We start from the raw sequence: 21,397 nt of genomic DNA, 5'->3' as shown, positions 1-21,397 counted from the left end.
AATATAGCTCTCCAGAATCTCTATTTATGAAGAAGTATTCAATTTCTTCGTCAACAAGACTTGAATGTATACTTCAAGACGCCATAATGGCTACACATTAGAGAGAAAGATGTTCCACTCAAATGAAGCTGAAATAACATCAGATCGCTTTCAAAACAAGCAAAATAGAGTGGAATATCTGCCGTACAGAACTCCTTTGAGCATTTCCACGGAGTTTCAAAGCATGAAACTATAACCCATTCATATATGAGATCAGTGAAGTACACACTGCACCAAAATGTATGTATATATATATGGGTTTGGCGGATGTGGCATGGCGTTCAGTAACGTATATATACGGGTTTGGCGTTGAATGGGTTAATGAAGGTGTACTGCAAGATAGTGTTCATTCTCCATTTATTTGTACTAGACACTTGAAAACAGGTCAGGCATTATCAGAATACATAAAATTGATAAGTTTTCTACCTGTACAGTACAATACATTCTTCAGTAGTCAAATAGTCAATTGTAGTGGTCGTATTCTTTGATTGCCTGACTTTCCACTAAAACTTTAGCCTCAGAAATGACATCCAACATATCCGAATAATTCTGCTGTCGGGTGAATTCCTGTAGCTCCTTTAAACTTTTAACGACATCTTGAGAAGTCTTCAACCTGCACTCAATTATTTCTCCTCTTTTTCCCATAGTGAGGACTACTGAACCACTTGTGGTGAATTCCAGAGATTATAGCTATTTGCATAGTACCGTACGGAAAGAGGATTGTCCAGTCTGTTGAAGGAAATGACGGGCTGAGTGGCTCAGACGGTTGAGGCACTGGCCTTCTGAGCCCAATTTGGCAGGTTCGATCCTGGCTCAGTCCGGTTGTATTGAAGGTGCTCAAATACGTCAGCCTCATGTCGGTACATTTACTGGCACATAAAAGAACTCCTGCGGGACTAAATTCCGGCACCTCGGCGTCTCCAAAAACCGCAAAAGTAGTTAGTGGTACGTAAAGCAAATAATATTAATTAATTAATTAATTGAAGGAAATGCCCAGCAGTTAATCCCCAAAACAAAGAGACTGGGCAAGGACTGCACTGTGTCATTTACAGTACCTGTCCTTGCATCACAGATCATTGAGAATGTATAGGATGGTTAAAATATTGCTAAGCAATCAACTTGGATTATTGGAAATTTTCCATTTAAGTGCTTATTTTGACTACTGCTTCCTTACTTGACAGTTTGCGCTTCATCCAGTGTTATTTTTATTACATTTTCCATCCTTATCAAGGGACTGACATAATTTTCTGTTAAAAGACTAGTCCTCGCTTAATAGAGGGTCTGTTTCAAAGAGGTTTTTACTATACTGTGTGGTCATGAAAGCTATATATTAAATTCCATGTAATATATATTCCAATTCTGTTTCATTGTCAACAAATTATGCTCTAGGAAACAATGTGTTATTGATACTTGTCTTGTTGTCTTCAGAGATAAACAACGGGAAGCAGCCCGACAGGAGAAGCTCAAGGTCTACCTCTCGACTGGAGTGTGGCCCGGGTCCAAAGCGGCTGTACGGAAGAGGCCAAAGCAGACGGAGGCTTGGTCATTGACCAAACAGCGTAAAGCTGAGACTAAGGAGAAGCGCTCGACAAGGCGGAACAAACGGAAACAGAAACAGGAGGAAGGGAAAGTGAAGACGAAGAAGAAGAGGAAAACAATAAGTCAGGAGGAGCTGGACGAGCTGGCTCGGGACATTGCTATTATAAAGAAGTTCAAACGCAAGAAGGTGAGTGCCAGTCATCTTCATGTGAGCTCCCCAAATAGATTTTACTTTCCACATCCCAGGTCTTCAACTTCCAGTGAACTGCTGTCATGTCTAGTCATGTATAGAATTAAAGGAACATGAATAGGATAAACACAACAACAGATCAGTGTGGGAAGAGGAAGAAGCAGAAAAGGAGACAAGGACAAACATCTTCATACACTACAGTTTTCTTTTCTTTTCCTGCTTCTCTTCCTTTCTTTGTTCTATGTTCTTAGTCTTTTATCACCTGTATTCATCTTTATCTTTGTGCTTCTTACCTTTTCCTATCTTTCTGTTAATTCTACACCTCCCACATCAAGACCTGAGATCTGTCAAGATGGGCTCTCAATGAGAGTTCAAGCTGGCAGGTAGAAACTAGCTGATCAAAGGCTGAGACGAAATTGGTGTAGAAGTGCAGTAATTGTGAGGAAAGAGTCCATATATTTGAAAACCTGCAGTTATCCTATTGCAGTATTTACTCTCGTAATTTTCCTGCTTTGTTTAAAGCAATTTATAACTTCACATAATTAAGGAAGGGAAAATTATGTTACTTTAATTTTGAACCTAAAATACCGATGGAATGCCACGCTATTTTGATATGTTACTTTGGCAGTCACTGGCATGGAGATGGCCTCGTTAGAAAAGGATTGTTCCTTTTCATGAATCTACCCAGCCACCCTCTGCTTGTTTTAAACTGTGAGATTCCTATATTCCTTTTCTGTGCATTCTCCAGCGCCTTTAACATTTGCATTTCATGCAGAACTGAATAGCCATGTTTCTTGATCAAGTTACATATTTTAACCGTTCTTTTTCAATTTCTGGATACTGGCCTGATTTTTGCCCATGAAATGATAAGGCTGTCTTCTTGGCACACTTCAACTACTCTTTTTGTTTACACCAGTATTATACATACGATGTGTCTACACAAACATCATGTGCTGTGGCATGATTGTCTTTTATTTTGTTCTCCGCATCTAGAGCGTGTGTTAAATAATTCAGTTATCCATACGTTAAATGTTGCCGCTTTTGTAACGTGCTGGCTGCACCACATATTTTCAGTGTAGTTGACTTTGTTGTAGGCCCTCTGTGTAGCCTGTTTTCTTGGAAAGTCATGACAGAATTAAGTGCTAATTAAATTGATTTTCTACCAGTTCAATACTTTATTTGCCCTACATTTACATAGGACTAGCACATTATATTACTTTAGGATATGTTTCGTCTTATACATGACATCTTGACCTAATAATTCGTTTAACATCGTCATTACAATAGATACTATAAAAAACACCCTTTAAAAAGTCATTTAAAAACATTTAAGTCACTGGTGTTTGCTTATGGTACGCAATGTCTCCTCCTCCCCCTCCTCCTCCTATAAAGTTTGTGTAGTTGTCCCAACTGTTATAAAATGGTGTATTATGATCTACATTTAAGTTTAAAAATCACTTAATGTATCTACTACTGTTACTTGTTTCATATTCTTAACCACCTCAGACCCACAGGAAATAGAAAACACAATTAAATGTAATTATTGGATATTTATTTGCATTATGTGTAAGAAACAACAACAATAGATGTATATGAAAGTCGGAAATATACAGTATTTGACTGAAAAATGGCATGTCCCCTGTACGGGACCTTGGGCATTAAGCTGTGAATTCCAAATGTTAATCGACAGTCACCTTTTTCGTCTGAAAGATTGTTATAGTGTTACACTTCTTTACCTAACAGTCACTCTGGCTTTTCAGTGCATTTCATGATACAGCTTTAACCAGTTTCGTCCTGTAACCCAAACACAAATGCACTTTGCAGGTAGTACACATTATTCTTGATTTGTTGCTCTGGCAAGTTGGCAGGTGGCTCCGGTTATTTTCTTCCTCACTGGTATCATCCAAAACAATTTGCGACTCATTTTTACAGTACAATAGCAACCTGTGGCTCGGTGAGGAAAGCAATGGGTAACTATCTCGCTTCTCATTTCCCTAGTATGCTTTTTCAGTGTCGCGTAGGCTATCTATGACAGCTGTTGGCAGAGCTGTGGAGGATCCAACCAGCCTTCGGGCTGAATACCCAGCTTTCATAACAGAAGGCTGTCAGTAACATACTTCTTGAAGTCCAGAAATCCATATTTATTGTTGTGCATGTACATTTGTTTAGTTCTTAGATGTTTTACATTAAGGCTGAAGACGGCCAGCCCCGGCCGAAACTAGTCCCTAATTAATTAATGTAATTTAGAACATTACATATTATAGTATTGAAAGGTGGACCATTACTACATTAATTTAATAATTATATTGTACTTGCAATTCAGTACAGATCAGAACCATGAAGTTTATAACCTATGATTAAGTCATAACGTCTAAATTTTAAAAAGTCATTGTATAAGAACCCTGTCTCGTGGACAGTCGAGATTTTCTTCTGATGACGCAAAGCCCTGTCTATAAGTATGGGCAGTGAAAGCATCAATGGCTACAGATTTATTGCCAAACCACTTTAAAATTGCCACTTGTCCATCGCTCCGTACCATTTGATCTTTTGTTATTCTACCTTCCTGTTTCCTTTCCTTATCTGTCTGAGTTCCTTCAAGAATTTTGTTGTTCTAAATTCTTCCCATTGATTGCACATGCAGTTTTCTTTCTGAATGGAGAAGGTCTAGGAGGGAAACTGATGTAAAATAGTGATCCATGTAGACTGAAGCCTTCTCATGTACAAGTTCATAAAACTTTAATGGAAGATATTTCAAGACATAATCAAAATATCTGGCTGATACTCTAGAGCATTAGGAAAATGTTCAAAATCCCCAGCATGCTTCCAAAGACCGTGCTGCGTTTCGTTAGCATAAGAGACGTCGTGCACTTTGAGCTTCACCATCCTCATTTTCTTCGCCTTCTTGATGTTCTTCTTCACTAGAAGTTGAGTCCGACTCTGGAAGTGGTTGCAGTGTAAGTTCTGTTTCCCCTGTCCCCTGTCCAAGATATCAGTGATACATCATCTCCATTGATAGTTTCAGTGGTCTTTTTTTGACAAACCTAATGAACAATGAAACGCATAAAATATTATTGGTTTATCTCACACACATCCCACACCACACACACTCTCTTTTCATTCATTCATTTATTTAGCTTCCATAGACTGTACAATTACATATTTTGAAATATGCCAACAGTATAGGAGTTGTCAAGTGATTTCCTAATACCAACAATAATATATGCACAACAATGAACATTTTGAAAAAGAACAGAAACACCACATACCTCATTGTTAGGACAGCACACCTTAATTTTTTTTAATAATATTAATAACCAATATTTACAAGACAAAATAAAAATATATTGGTGTGGTGTTAATAATGTGAACATAGTCAATGTGACATTAACATATTTTTAAGGCTATATACTAGATTACAAGTTAATAAGTAGTAGCATCATTACCAGCACTTCATCATGTATTCTTCTGTACTGTAGAAGCAGCTACTCAACAGGAGATTTTTTAAAGCTGTGGTAAATGAACTGGCGGGACTAATATCTTTAATCGTATTTGGAAGCTTATTATACAATCTGATTCCAACGGAGTCTACATGTCTCAAGGCAATGGTTTTACTCTTGTGTTCGATAAAAATATTATTTCTTGTTCGCGTCTGGTAATTGTGATTGTCAAAATTCTTTCTGAAGTGATCAATATTTTTTTTCACATGTAGAATGCATTGCATGATGTACATACTTGGTACTGGGAGTATCCTTAGTCTCTTAAATAATGGTCTGCAATGATCTAACCTGTTACGTCTCAATATAATTCTGATAGCTCGTTTCTGTATTCGAAAAATAACATCAAGATTTGATTTGTAACAGCCCCAGAGACCAATAGCATAAGTGATGACTGAATGGAAATATCTAAAATATGCCATTCTAACATATTCTTCACTACAACTATTAGACAAAATCCTTAAGGCAAAACAAACAGAACTCAGAGACTTCCCTATTTTTTTAATATGACAATCCCATCTTAATTTTTCATCTATATGGACACCTAAAAATTTTGTGGTCAACGTATTTTCAATTGCATTTGCACTTAATAAAAGGTTGTGTTTTTTTGCAGTTTTGTCATGGTAGTTAGATGCCTTGAATTCCATGTATTGGGTCTTTTTAAAGTTCAATGTTAATTTGTTTTTCCTGAACCATGATTCTAACCTAGACAGGACTGTATTTGCTGTAGTTTCTATAGACGTAGGGTCAGGATTATTAATAATTATGTTTGTATCATCAGCATACAGAACTGCTGTTTCTACTTGATTATTGTGAGGAAGATCATTCACATAGATCAAGAAAAGAACGGGCCCCAAAATACTACCCTGCGGAATACCTAAGTCTATGCTTTTTACCTGAGAGTGATATGTCTCATTATGCCCTTTACTGTTACAATGTGTAATTTCAACAAACTGGGATCGTTTATTCAGGTATGATCTAAACCAGTCATTAACAATTCCTCTAACTCCAATCTGATATAATTTGTGCAACAATATTTCATGATCAACAGTATCAAATGCCTTTGAAAGGTCAAGAAATAGTCCTATCACAGTTTCATCATTGTCAAGAGCATTTACGACCAACTGTGTAAAATGTGATAAAGCAAACAAAGTACTTCTGCCAGCTCTGAACCCATGTTGTGCATTATTTAACAAGTTATATTTGATTAAAAATTTAGTAAGCCGATCTTTCATAGCACATTCAAATATTTTTGAAATAACAGTAAGTATTGATATTGGTCTGTAGTTATGTAAATCGTGTAAGTTTCCACTTTTAAAGACTGGGATAACTTTAGCTATTTTTAGGAGATTAGGAAACTGACCACTAGAAAATGATTCATTGATGAGATAAGTTAAAGGCTGTACCAGATAGGGAGCACATTTTTTAATGAGTTTTGTGGGAACTTCATCTACACCTGTGGAAGTTTTGTTCTTCAAAGATTGTATGATTTTAAAAACTTCCAGTTCTGTTACTGGAGTTAACTGCATAGAGTTTTGCACAAAGGTTGGGAGTTCTGGTAATACATCTGATTTATTTGCATTTTCAAGTTTGTATGGTAGGGATAGAAAGAAATCATTTATATAATTAGCCAAATGATGAGGGTCATTCATTTGTATTCCCTTATCATTTTTTATGGCATCTCTCTCTCTCATAAATCTGTCCAACCAGACATAGAACAAAGAAACAATGTTCACTACATTAGCAAAGCCCAGGACCCTATGTCCCATGTAGGGGATATCTAAAATCTTAACATGTACTGGATCCATAGTGAGGTTTAGTATCAATTATGTTACTGCCAACATATATTCCGCGAACACTGATAGGGTGATTTTCATTGCCATAAATAAATATTCGATAGTGTGAAATACAAAAAGTGTTATATTTACCTCTGCTTGAACACATGCTTGGGTAGCAGATATTTCTTCTGAAATGGAAGTGTTACCACCCAACAATGGTTAATGTTTGTCGCTAAAATACTGTTCTCTTACAGAACTGTATTCTTTAGAAGGGCAACAATGCAAGAACACAACAGTGGAGATAGAAAGAATCCCAATGATATTTCGAAATTAAATAGGGGGCATTGTGTAAATATAGATCATAACACACCATTTTACAACAGTTGTGACAACTACGAGGGTTGGGGCAAAAGTCATGGCAACTATTTTTTTTCTTGAAGATACCAGTCCGGTTGGAAAATGTGACATATACAGACGAAAGGACAAGGTGTTAACTACATGTGTGGACAATGAATAGCACTGAAATATTGTAACACACTAATTTATCACGGTAGTATACAGGGCAATATGGCCTTCCTGGTGCAAAAGAATGACAACACAGTACACACAAAGTTGACATGACAAACCTGGGCCTAAAGACCCTCAACGTAGTCTCCTACTACTGACACCACATGCTGCCAACGATGTGGGAGGCGCTGAATACCATCTGCCTCAGCATTTGCCGCACCATGTGTGAATCAGGTCACCTGTTGGCGCACAGCGTTAGCAATGTCTTCTCGTGTTGCAAACCGCCTACCACATAGTGGTTCCTTAATCTTTCGAATGAGATCAAAGTCACAGGGCAAAATGTCGGGAGAGTACGGTGGGTGCTCCAATTCTTCCCATCCCCAACGTCGCAGTAGCTGCCCTACACACTCTGCTTTATGTGGTTTTGCATTGTCGTGCAGGATTATTGCACTGTCCACAAGATCCGGATGTTTCTCCCGAACGCCATGTCGTACCTGTCGCACCAGGATGTCCCTGTAGAATCACTGTTCTGCCATGTGGAACAATGTACCCCTGACGTCATACGCGACAATCGCCATCAATTTGACTGGGGAAGGATTCTGACGGACCTTCTGTCTCCTTGGTGACCCAGCCTGATGTTTCAGTTCTGGTTCATATGCCCTGGCCCAAAATTCATTGATTGTGATAATTCGTGACAAGAATTGATTGGTGTCCTGTTGCCAGCGTGCAAGGTGGTCGGAGCATATTGCATAGCGCACCCACCTTTGAACTTCCCTCAGTGAATGCGGTACCCACCGCGATGCGATTTTGCGCAGTTGTAGCTCATTGCGCAATATCCTGTGGACGGTGTGTTTCTCGATGCCACTTGCTCTCTCTAACTCCAGGAGCTGCTCGATGACGGCACATGCCTCGTCAGTCCGCACACTGACAGGTCGTCACGAACGTTGCTCATCACTGGTTGAGATGGCCTTACTGAAACTTTCCTACCCACTGTGCTACTGTACGGTATGATAGGGCATTATTCCCAGGGGCTTCCACTAATTCACTGTTACATTCCATTGCATTTCTCCCCCGGAGAACGGCTATTTTGATGTAAGCGCACTGCTCAACGCGGGTTACTTACATCTCGCACGACACTCACTAACCGACTGATTTCACAGCCCTCGCTGCGCAACTACCAGCTATCACAGAGCCATCTGTTGTTCTGCATACACACTGTGCCTGCAGAACTTCCACACGACACATATACGTTTGTGATCTGTTCACATATCTACAAGAAAAAAAAATAGTTGCCATGACTTTTGCCCCAATCCTCGTATAAGAAATTTTTTTAAAGAGGAAGAAGAGGAGACGTTGCAAACCATAAGCAAACACCAGTGATTTAAATGACATTTTTTAAGAGAGTTATTTATAGGATCTATTGTCTGTGTCAATGTTAAACGAATTATAAGCTGAAGATGTATATATATAAAAGACAAAACATGTCCTAAAGTAATGTGTGTTAGTCTTATGTAAATGTAGGGCAAATTAAGTACTGAACAGGTGGAAACTCTCTCTCAATTTAATTTGATTGGAAGTCAATACGGATTCAACTATGAAGTTTATGAACATAATTAAGTAAATCAGTTGTTTTGTTATACGATGCCATGATCAGAAACGACACATAAATTGGTGGATACATCCAATAATTGATAATCGACCTGGTTGCTCTTCCACTACGTTACTTAACGAACAGCTGTGATCCATTCTTTCCTTGATTTGCTGCTTGTTCACTAATATTGTAACTATCAGGATGAAATTACTATAGATGTGTGACTTATATGATGATTTACAGTCTTCATTTATTGAAAACTGTGAGTAAATTTTCTAAAATTTAATGCTTTGGATACCTATTTTAATTTTTTTAGTTAAATTAACAAAGGATATAAAGCAAGGAAGTGCGCTCTCGTTTAAACGGTGATGGATGTTATAATAGAGAAGATATCAAGGACCATTGGGGAGAGAAGAATGAAAGCAGTGTTTGCAGATGATGGGAAATGTGGGGAAGAAAGCAAATGTGAAGAGCAGGAACAGCTAAATGTATGGGAGGAAGTTGCATCGTCTTAGGGAATGAAGTTCTCAGCCAAAAGAGTGAAGCGCTGGTAACAACACAAAACAAGAACCGAAAGTTCAACAATATTATATTAGGAGGGGAGCAGTTGAAAAGAGCTGACCAAGCTCGGTAGCTGCAGTCACTTAAGTGCATCCAGTATCCAGTATTCGGGAGATAGTGGGTTCTAACCCCACTGTCGGCAACCCTGAAGATAGTTTTCCATGGTTTAAGAGTGTGGGAAAATTGATATGGAATAGTGATGTACCACAGAGATGTAAAGGAATTATCTACAAGACTTATTTTGTATCGTTTTTGACGTATGGATCAGAAATGTGGGTGTTGAAGGAGAGGGATAAAAGCAGAATGCAAGCAGTGGAAATGAAGTTTCATAGGTGTCGAGTAGGTTTAACGAGAATGGACAGAGTAAGGAATGAGAGTGTTTGGGAAACGCTAAATGAGGTACCCCTACAGGAAAAGATGGAAAAATCAAGGTTCAATAAATCAGTCATTACTGATCTGCATTTAGGGCAGTTGCCCAGGTGGCAGATTCCCTATCTGTTGTTTTCCTAACCTTTTCTTAAATGATTGCAAAGAAATTGGAAATTTATTGAACGTCTCCCTCGGTAAGTTATTCCAATCCCTAACTCCCCTTCTTATAAACGAATATTTGTCCTAATTTGTCCTCTTGAATTCCAACTTTATCTTCGTATTGTGATCTTTCCTACTTTTAAAGACACCACTCAAACTTATTCGTCTACTGATGTCAATCCACGCCATCTCTCCGCTGACAGCTCGGAGCGTACCACTTATTGCATAAGACTATTTTCCTAACTTTGCACTAAATAGCGTTAGTAAAAACTGGGAACTAACATGATATTTAGCCAAATCTTACAGATGTTTAGAACATAACTATGACGTGGACATCAGTAAATTGTGATTAATGTCTAGTCCATCACAGCTATATTTAAATTTGTTGATTCTTTTTAATTATTGTTAACTAGTGGTAATATTTTATTGGTGTAAAATAATTTTAATGATCAAAGTGTTTATATGAAAGTTCAATGTAAAGACTTAACCTTGAGATATTTGTTCAAATGAGGCTGAAGATGCTCGATATAACGAGCGAAACCTGTCCCTGTTAGTGTTGTATTGTAATAAAATGTCCTTCTAGAGACAAACATTTTTATGTATTGAATTAGGTGGAAAATAAAACAAGAATTGTAACAATTAGTATGAAGTTCAGTATGGGTAAAAAACATTTAAAAAAATAGTCTTATGCAATGTGATAGCCAACCAGCAAAAAGGAATATAAATAAATATGTAAATCTCAAGATCAAAGTCGGTAAGATTACCAAAGACTTATGGTTTCTGAAAAAAATGTCTGAAAAGTGGTCTAATACCTAAATTTCTGAAATCATCGCAAAGAAGTAACATATCAGGTCCAAAGTCATATGGCATCCAAAAAAAATCAATAAGATATGGCTAAAGAACAAAATAAAAGATTTATACAGAATGAAATCCTTATTAAACTTGCAACTATATAAATTACACTTAAATGTAGCTCATTTAACAACCCCATTGGAATGGAATTCCATCCAGCATACCAATGAGAAACTCGTCAACATCTTGGAGAAAGAGAAAAACGCTAGTAAAGAAGTTAGATCAACTAAACGAAATAAATAATGGGTCTAATAAACATGAAATCAAAAAAGAACTGATCTCACCACTATTAAACACCCCCAACACAATTACCTTATCAAACATTAAATTTTGTGATCAAGAAATAAGCATATTGAACAAAGGAGTGAAGTTTAATTGGTCCAACCCATACAAAACAGAAGATCTAACAACTACCAATAGCAGAAACACAATTTAATATAGGGAAACTGCCATAGAAACACAAAATGATGTTAAATTTGAAATAAATAAGAAACTCCCAAATTTAGTAAATGAAATGATAACTGACTCTAACCAGGCCCTATCAAAGCAAATAAAGGAGTTAAAATCCAAAATAAAAGTTAATAACCTGATTGTAACTAAGGCAGATAACAGCAAAACAATAGTTCTTGTAAATAAAAATTACTGCATTAAAAAAACTGAAGAGATTTTCTCAGATAAGTCCTATACTGTGGTGAACAAAGATCTGATCCCCAGAATCCAAAGAAGTTAAAAATCTATCCTTAAAAAATTCTAATTTTTTATTTAAAGAACAAGAACAACAGAAACTGATAAACATAAACCTGAAAACACCGAAGGCAAGTTTTGCCCAAAATACATGAAAATAACATACCCATCCGACCAATCATAAATAGCAGGAATAGCCCTTCTTATGACACATCAAAATTTATACTACAATTTCTATAAATAAAAAAAAATACAAATTTAATAATACCTCTTCAGTCAAAAATTCAATAGAATTCCATGAAAGATTTAAAAAGTTCAACCTGCAGCCCCATCACAAAATAATCCCGTTTGATATTACTAACATGTGTTCAAACATACCTATTAACGAAACAGTCAAAATAATTAAATCTGTTTTATCCGTATAGCAATTTAAGTAAGCTAGAAATAGAAGAATGTATTCAATTACTCAAATTTGTATTGAACAACAACTACTTCTCTTTCAATAATAAAATTTATCACCAATTAAGTTTGGCTAGGGGGGACCCCAGCTCAGGGATACTGGCCGATATGTATATGGATAACTTGGAAGAATCTAAAATTAAACCAAATACAGAAGGACTTTGCCTTTGGCTGAGGTACACGTGGATGACACGTTTGTAATAATAGGCCACCGAAAAAATAATAGTATAAAAATTCTAGAATTATTTTATAGGGTAGACAGTTGTATAAAATTCACCAAGGAAGACGAAAGCAGTGGTTCATTAAATTTTCTAGATGTGACCGTAACACGTACAGATTTAGGATTTGATTTTCAGATACATAGAAAACCGACACACAACCCAATTACAATAAAAAATGATTCCCTTCATCTGAAATCCGATAAACAGGCGTCCTTTTTCAGCCTGGTCTATAGAGCCTTCAAAATACCTTTATTGCCTGTTAACTTAAGGAAAGAACTAAGATAAAAGAACTAGCACTAACTAATGGTTTCAAAACAGAGACGATAAATTGAATCATTAACAAGGTGAAACATAAGTTGGCCACTAATCTTACTTCACAAAAAAATTTAAATAATCAAAATATGCAACTATCACGTACACCAATCCCGCGATTCACCAAATTACAAATTCCTTGAAAAAACGAGGGTCACAGGTAGCCTTCAAGGCACATAATAATAAAAACATTTTCTTCAACCATAATACAGTTAATTTAAATAACTACAAATATCAGGGATCTGGAATATATAGGTTGAAATGCACACAGTGTAATTTCTCACATGTTGACCAAACTGGGCGCAGCTTTATTACAGTATACAGTAGAACCTCGATAATTCGAAATCGGTTAATTCAAAATCCCACGTAATTCAAAGAAGCTCTCGTTCCCGGAAACATGAGATATGGTTTTGCGTGTTATTTAAATTGTTTAATTCGAAATACGGATAATTCGTAATTCGAAGTACAAGATCGGCCCCATTACCGAAATTCAGACTTTTAATTCGAAACTGCCTTTACATTTTAAAACAATAGTATGTTACAGAGTAATTTCAACTCGAAATTTATAGAGTCATAGGAAAGTTTGATTTTAAGGGCATCGGGTACTTTCTGTGTAAATACAAGGCTTCTAAAATGCATACAGTATAGTACTCCAATGAATAAAGCACTTGCACATGGGAGCCAGCATAGATTTCTCCTCGTCTTTGAATCGTGCTTTTTTCTTCTTTCTTTCGTTGCGTGAGGTTATATTTGCCAGTGAGATACGCAAGTGCATTATTTGAATACTGTAAATGCACCTTTTTGGATACATTTGGGAAATAGGTTTTTTTTCATGGTATTTGAAAGGTATAAATTGTGAATCAAGGTTAACTGCATGCAGTAACGGGCCTTAAAATATTTCGTAACGCGACAAGGGTTGGTACTTCTGAATTGCGAATTGGCGGTTAATTCAAAATCACGTAATTCGAAGTCCGATTTTTTAGTCCCAACGATTTCGAATCAACGAGGTTTTACTGTACATGGAACACTATAACGCATTAAAACATAACAAATATTCCGCAATGGCCAATCACATGGAAGAGACTGGCCATCAGTTTAGTACAATAGACAGGGATCTCAAAATAATAAAAAGGATTCATAAAGGGAAGTGAAAGACCAAGTATGAGAACATTTATATTCATTTGGATCAGTATTTCAATAAAGAAAAAAACCCTAAACGATGCAATTGAAATAAAAAGCCCGTTAATAGAGCAATTGCCAAAATTGCTACAAGATCTCAAATCAGAAAAGAGTAAATTATTCAAAATATTCAATTATAAACCTTCCAACATGTTAACAAACGTAAATTCCACCTCAAGCACACAGCGACCCCCACCACCACCACCACCACCACCACCACCACAAGCCAAGTCAGTATCCAACATCCCGCCTACAGTTCCTTCCCCTACGCCCACTACTCGCCATCCACATGTTACACTAGCGCTTAATGCTCCACCCATAGTTCCTTCCCCTATGCCTCCTACTCGCCCTCCACCACACCTACCGCATGCATATAACACAAACAGCACAGCTAGGCACTAAAGTGTGAATAAAGGGGTAAGTGAAATTCCAACCACAACAATTTCTCATAACAACTACAGACAACACACTCATAGTATTCTTTTGTTACAGACTCACTCATCCACAAATGTTGCAGTAAAATAATACATCAGCAACTAAGCATCATTTATTGGTGTCCCTTTTAACCACGCTTCAATAACAAACAGATCGTTAAAATAGGCTGACTCAAACCAGGTGAAGAATGGGGTGGAGTACTAGTATGATGATTCCAACAGACCACAAACCTTCAATACACAATCTTTTAATAATGTAGTGGTTTCTCAACTAAATTGAAAGTACAACGAAGGAGAACAACATTGCAAGTTTAATCCTCTAACATCATTAATTTCAAATAGGACATTTAAACTTACAAAAATAACTTTGCACTAAATAGTGTTAGTAAAAACTGGGAACCAACGAGATTTTTAGCCAAATCTTACAGACGTTTAGAACATTACTGTGACTTGGACGTCAGTAAATTGTGTTCAATGTCTAGTCCGTCACAGCTATATTTTAATTTGTTAATTCTTCTTAATTATTGTTAACTAGTAATATTTTATTGGTGTAAAATAATTTTAATGATCAAAGTGTTGATATGAAAGTTCAATGTAAAGACTTACCATTGAGATATTTGTTCAAATGAGGCTGAAGGTGCTCAATATAACGAGCGAAACCTGTCCCTGTTAGTGTTGTATTGTAATAAAATGTCCTTCTAGAGACAAACGTTTTTATGTATTGAATTAGGTGGTAAATAAAACAAGAATTGTAACAATTACATACCACTTAGTCAAGCAGCTCGTCTCCTTTCTTCCAAGTCTTCCCACCCTAAACTTTGCCACATTTTTGTAACACTACTCTTTTGTTGGAAATCACCCCGAACAAATCAAGCTGCTTTTCTTTGGATTTTTTCCAGTTCTTGAATCAAGTAATCCTGCTGAGGGTCCCATACACTGGAACCATACTGTAGTTGGGGTCTTACAAGAGACTTATATGCCCTCTCCTTTACATTCTTTCTACAACCCCTAAATACCCTCAAAACCACGTGCAGAGATCTGTACCCTTTATTTACAGTCATATTTACATGATTACCCTAATGAAGATCTTTGCAGTAGTCGTAGTAGTTTACAGTAGTATGGACATTTTAAGAGAATGGGAGGATACCAAGAAAGATATTAGAAATAGAGTTGAAGGGAAGACCTAGAAGAAGATTGAGGGACAGATGGCTGAAAAGTGTAAAGAAGAGCATCGAAGCAAGAGGAAGGGCGGGGGGAGGGGGGCTGGATGACGTGACAGAAGATGGAGAGGCTTATGTTCCGAGCAGACCCAGCCTGTGGTTGGAAACTGATCCAAGTGGTCGTGGTGTTGGTGGTGATTACTCCTTAAAAAGTTTTGTACTGGGATTCCTCATCTTGAGTGACAACATTCTAAAATCCATTTCTTGTTTCAACATTTAATATTAGGATAACATATCTATGATTTGACAATATCACCCGTTGTACAAGTTTTATTTATGATTTTGCTTATTGTTTCAGATATCACAAGAAGAATTTGATAAAGAATTTGGTGGTGAAGAATTCTAACCATCTACCCTTCGCAAAGTGCTGGAGTATCAGCGTGCTGTTGTACAACATGTGTTGTCATGCACAATGGTGATGGCCATTGCAGAGTAGCTATGGGTAAAGGGGAGACCAGAGTTGGAGTTTATGACATCCTGGGTACCAGCGTAGTTCGCAGAACAATTTGATCTGTTGCGTGGCCTAGGCATGGTAATCTGTAAAGGTGATCTTCCAGGAAATATTGCCAACACTGCAACTGGTCACATATGTATGAGATGTGGGATTATAAGGAAGCTAAATCAACAGGAGAAGGAAGCAGAAAAAAATGTTTCGAGCAGTCTAAATGCCATTGTGCTTGTGTTAATGCTGGGGATTGATTACTACCAAGGGCAGTTACCATCAACATGATCATCATTGTCAATTCTACTAATAGCTGAGAGTCGTGACCTTGTTTCTTTGCATCCCTGATCAAACATCACCATCTAGAGTGCTCTTCATCTCTTGTTAATATAAGGTGGAGTGTGGGCTGGTGATTTTCTTTAATTGATCGACCCGTCTACTTGCTGTTCGTTCTCGAGCTCTTTATATATATTTTTTTATTTTTTTCCCCTCCAAATTTTGCCCTTCCCTCTTCAGAATGTGCCTATGAAACCAGGTGTAGCTTTCACTCTCACAGGAAATGGCTGTTACAGATACGGAGTTCTTCTATGAGAGAAGCATTTATTCTTGTCTACTTGTATTTTCCTCGGCCAAGTTCACATCTTGAAAGCATCAATTGGACTTTTGTCTTTTGCCTTCACGGCCAGATCTCACAGCTGTATAAAACATGAACACCAGAGATTCAACTAGACGTATCTTTGTAGTTCCCATATCTTAGTTTAACTATGGCCACTTTATCTAGTGCAATAATTCTTGTGATCTCTTTTTTTGCAGTTCCCCATGTCATTGAATACTGAACTTGGGTATACAAAATCTTGTAAGTTGTTCATTTATGTCTATTCTGGTGAAGTAGTTCATTTTAACTTGTTTACATATTGATATTCTTACTATAAATCAAAATTTCAGTTACCTTCATTTGAACTTTTATACATTTTTATATTTATATATTATTTAAAAAAGGGAAATTATGGAAATAAGGACGGTATCGTTGGCGCCGCGCAGCAGGTAGAAGGGCGGGCTGAAGGTCAGACGAGCACATGGCAATGTGGAGCTGAGACAGTTGCCACACAGGATTTGCCGAGTAAAGTTGACGTTATTTCGTTAATAGCCTATTTTAAGTTGCAAGTGTTATAAGTTTATAATGTGTGTACGTGTTAATGGTTATTGTTTACACTGTGCATGTGGTTATTGTTCAAGTGCTATTGTGTTTCAAAATTTTACAAGTGTTATTGCTAAGCGTTAAAGCCTCAAACTGCGTACTTCTTAAAACAAAAGATTTTCATGTGCGACATTTGTATTGATAAATTCCTGGAGAGAAGTTAGAAGGCGGTACATGGGAAAATTCCCGGGTGCGAACATTCCAGGTAGAGAAACTGTAAGGAAACTTGTGAACAAATTTAGAAGCACAGGTCTTCTATAGAAAATGAAGAGTAAAAATGCGTGTGCTTACTGAGAAGAAATTATGCAAGGTAGAGGAAAAATCAAAACATACTCCTACAAAATAGCTCAAAAACTTTAGCAAGAAACACAAATTTCTATTGCCTCCACGTGGCGAGCTACGAAAATGTTAAAATTGAAACCATACAGGATCATTGTTCCAAGAGTTGCGTCCACGTGATAATGAGAGCAGGTAAATTTTTGTAACTGGGTTTTAAAGGGAGTTGATGATGGGGTACTTACTCTTATTAATATTCTCTGATGAAGCATGGTTCCATATAAGTGGACATGTTTCAAATCAGAATAACAGGTGTTGGTCTTCAGAAAAACCTGAAAATTTCATATATGAAACACCCCTACATGGTGTGAAAATAGGAGTGTATGCGGCAGTAACTGCAGACAGGATAATAGGGCCTATATTTTTTGAAACTACAATCACTGAACAGAGATATAGGGATGACATTCTCGTTCCATTTTTTGAACAGTTGACGGACAATGAATGCCAGTCTGGATATTTCCAGCGCATACGACTAACTTAATTGAGGAAATTTTCGACAAGGGGATAATCAGTAACCTAATCTATAATCTTCATTTCCGTATTGACGAATTACACAATTAAAAATAGGAAAGAATTTCCACCAATCAATACTTGTTTATTGCTTATATTAAGCTACAGGACCGGTTTCGACCCCACATACAAGGTCATCTTCAGCTGAACCATGAATACATATTTATATGATGAAGCTTTGATTAAATTGCATTGTCACATAAATGCGGTAAAACACAATCATTTTTCCTCAATAGGACAACATGTCGCAGACTATAAACACAGTTTTACAAACATCAATAACGATATGCAAATCCTAAACATAAACCCCAAAGGCTCAAGAAAATGTGCCAAAAGTGATCTTTGCTCCAATACGGCTGATGATGACCCCTAGATGGGTCGAAACTAGTACCGTGTAATTTATAATTTTGTGAATATATTTTAGTATTGAAAAGGTGGAAACGTTTACGTTATTATTATTACTTATATATTAACATAAATGAAATCACAGAAAAAACTAACATCATCTTCAATACAGTTATCCCCGCCCTAAAAAACTCTTACCTTAAGTTAATTGACAAACAGAACGTGACACATAACAGAAAAACATCAAACAACACCTCCAGCTCCACCCCTACCCCCACGACAACAACTCTCCCTACCCCTTCTTCCCTTCCCCTCACAGCAGCTAGTATGAGCCCAAGAAGAACACGAAGTAGTACATTACAAGCTCGCACGTCAAACGCAACTCGGCTACACCAACAATAGTAAGTACATATTCAAATTTATACACATAACCTTTAGACATTCCTCCAACATAATATCTCTCATAGCTCAATCTTATCTTCCACAGATAAACATAACACCATTGCACAACTACAAATGGGAAAGGAGCCATTACTTTGAACCCAATTTTACGGACGCCACAGGACAACAAGACATAAGGCAACATACATAGCAGAGCTGAACATATTTTAGCCAAATTTTATCCATACATCTGGCAACTTTTTTAAAATTGGAAAGTGTTTTATCCCACAAGAAGACTAAATCTTTTACTCATGCAATTTTACAACCATATCTTTTAAACTCCAAGAACGGCAGCTGAGTGTACAACTGAAAATTGGACTTGAATACGAGAGTTGATGAATTGACCAACAAGCAAGATACGATTGTTCATGTGCACGAAATGTTTTTTATATATTGTATTTTATCCTGTACATATATATATAAGTTAGTTTAAGTGAAGATATGTTTTATACACTAATTTTGGGACCTCAACATAATATTTTAGACATACAGTTGCAATATTGTACATACTGACATATGCCAATTCACGTTAAGACATGCCCCATTTGTATGTGACTAAATGCACATCATCATATGACATTCCCTTGACAATGCAATTTAATCAAAGCTTCATCATATAAATATGTATTCATGGTTCAGCTGAAGATGACCTTATATGTGGGGTCGAAACCGGTCCTGTAGCTTAATATAAGCAATAAACAAGTATTGATTGGTGGAAATTCTTTCCTATTTTTAATTGGATAATCAGTAAACCATTGTGGCCCGCAAGATTCCCAAATCTTAACGGTTTGCGTTTTTATTTATGGGGAAAATTGAAAAATAAGATTTATGCAACAAACCCTCACACTCTAGATGAACTCAAACAAAATATCATGAGAGAAATTGAGGCTAGCTCGGTAGATGAACGAATGCGTGTGAATGAAAATTTCCTTAGACGATGCCAGAAATGTGTAGATGCAGCTGGAGGACATTTTCAACATCATCTATGACAAGGTGAGTAGTTATTTTACTTTGATTATGTGTTATGTGTGCTTGTTATTTACTTGCAATTTGTACAGACGTGCTCTCGGCCCCAAGCTCGGTGAGTTGCCATGTGTTCATCTGACCTTCAGCTCGCCCTTCTACCCGGCCTGTATATACCAAAATATGAAGGCATTGTTAATTTTTTATGATAAAATTTGATTTTCATGATATTTATTAAATACAGCCAATATTTTTCATTCTTTGCAAAAGTAGATTATTCTCTTCTCTAAACGTGTTTGTCTAACAACATGATGTATTCGACTTTTAAATTCGAAGCACATGCAGTGGTTAATTTTGGTCACTATCGTCTGCCATCAAATTTTCGATCGGACCATCCCTAGTGGTGCAAAATGACATTTTAAATTGTAATAAGAAGTCAATTGTGTCTGTTGGAACAAATGTAGTTTCACTCTGTTCATCGTCACGTTATTTTGTAAAACTTCTGTTGATCTGAGTTCTACATGAGATGTTTTGTTAAGAAGGAAGCCATACTTTCCAGTGTTGACTCAGTTAAATGTAACTTAAAAGTTTTTCAGTCTTTCAAACACACAGGTTCAGTATAAATATTAAACAAGGAAAAATAGTGTGTATTTTTATTCCTTGTATAATTGTGGGGTTTTTCCAGTTATATTAGTGTAATATTTATATTAAACTTGTGTGTTTGACAGACTGAAAAGCTTTTAAGTTACATTCTACGTGTGATGTTTAAGTAATATTGTTTTTTATGATTGAATAATTTATATTTGTTGTTTTAAATACGTATTTTGTAATAAAAAGAAATATAACTATGTTGGTCTTGTTATCTTCATTGACATATCTCCATGCCATGAACAGCTTGGAATGGGTCTGGGTTTCTGTTCTGTGTCAGAAAGTTAAAAACAAGTTTGTTCCTATACTCTGCATGGCTTTACTTCTAAATTGACGTTTCACAAAACAAATGAGCATCGCCTTACCTCTGTTGCCAGCGCACTACAGCAGCAAGAACAGCTGATGCAATACGACCGCGGTAAACAGCCCTTGTAAAATACAGTACCGTACTCAGAAAAGCTAATGAATCTGGGTGAAAACAAATTCACAAAACAACACTTTCTAGCAACATCTGACAGTAAAAAGAGAAAATATTAAGAATAAAAAAGAATGAGGAATTAACACGTCTTTCACCGCTAATGGCTGGCACGGGAAGGAGGTTATGGCCTACAAAGGGAACACTCCACTGATCTCAGTCACTTTCTTGCCACTTGTCTTTTCCGAATTAAACTGGGACATGCTAAATACGCACAAAGTATACTAACCAATACACGGACGTAAATAAAACTACAGCTATATTCTTATACACTGAACTTCTAAACCTGTATTGTACTAACTTATGCTATGCTAAACTGTAAATTCCACTATACTGTACTATACTAGAAAGATAAAGACTAATGTGAAAAAGACAAATTACTAAAGAAAAATGCAAAAGATCGCGAACCGTACCGAATACCATACACGCTGAGCGAGATACGTTAACCGCA

At 36.7% G+C, this 21,397-nt stretch overlaps 1 protein-coding gene across 3 annotated transcripts in view; it reads left to right on the top strand.

Annotated features, from left to right (window-relative positions):
- The window catches only part of LOC136886484 (ATP-dependent RNA helicase DDX55), a 73,443-nt gene extending 56,066 nt beyond the window's left edge, over window positions 1-17,377 (top strand). For all 3 annotated transcript variants that reach the window (XM_068230996.1, XM_067159294.2, XM_067159293.2), the window contains 2 exons: window positions 1,468-1,765; window positions 15,887-17,377. In XM_068230996.1, the coding sequence (XP_068087097.1) occupies window positions 1,468-1,765; window positions 15,887-15,934 (346 nt within the window). In that variant the 3' untranslated portion in view covers window positions 15,935-17,377. The remainder of the gene's footprint in view (window positions 1-1,467; window positions 1,766-15,886) is intronic.
- Window positions 17,378-21,397: the final 4,020 nt, after the last annotated feature.

This window comes from Anabrus simplex, chromosome X, assembly GCF_040414725.1.
Source record: "Anabrus simplex isolate iqAnaSimp1 chromosome X, ASM4041472v1, whole genome shotgun sequence".
NCBI lineage: Eukaryota > Metazoa > Arthropoda > Insecta > Orthoptera > Tettigoniidae > Anabrus > Anabrus simplex.
The sequence above is the reverse complement of the archived record's forward strand: the minus strand, read 5'-3'. Positions and strand labels throughout refer to the sequence as shown.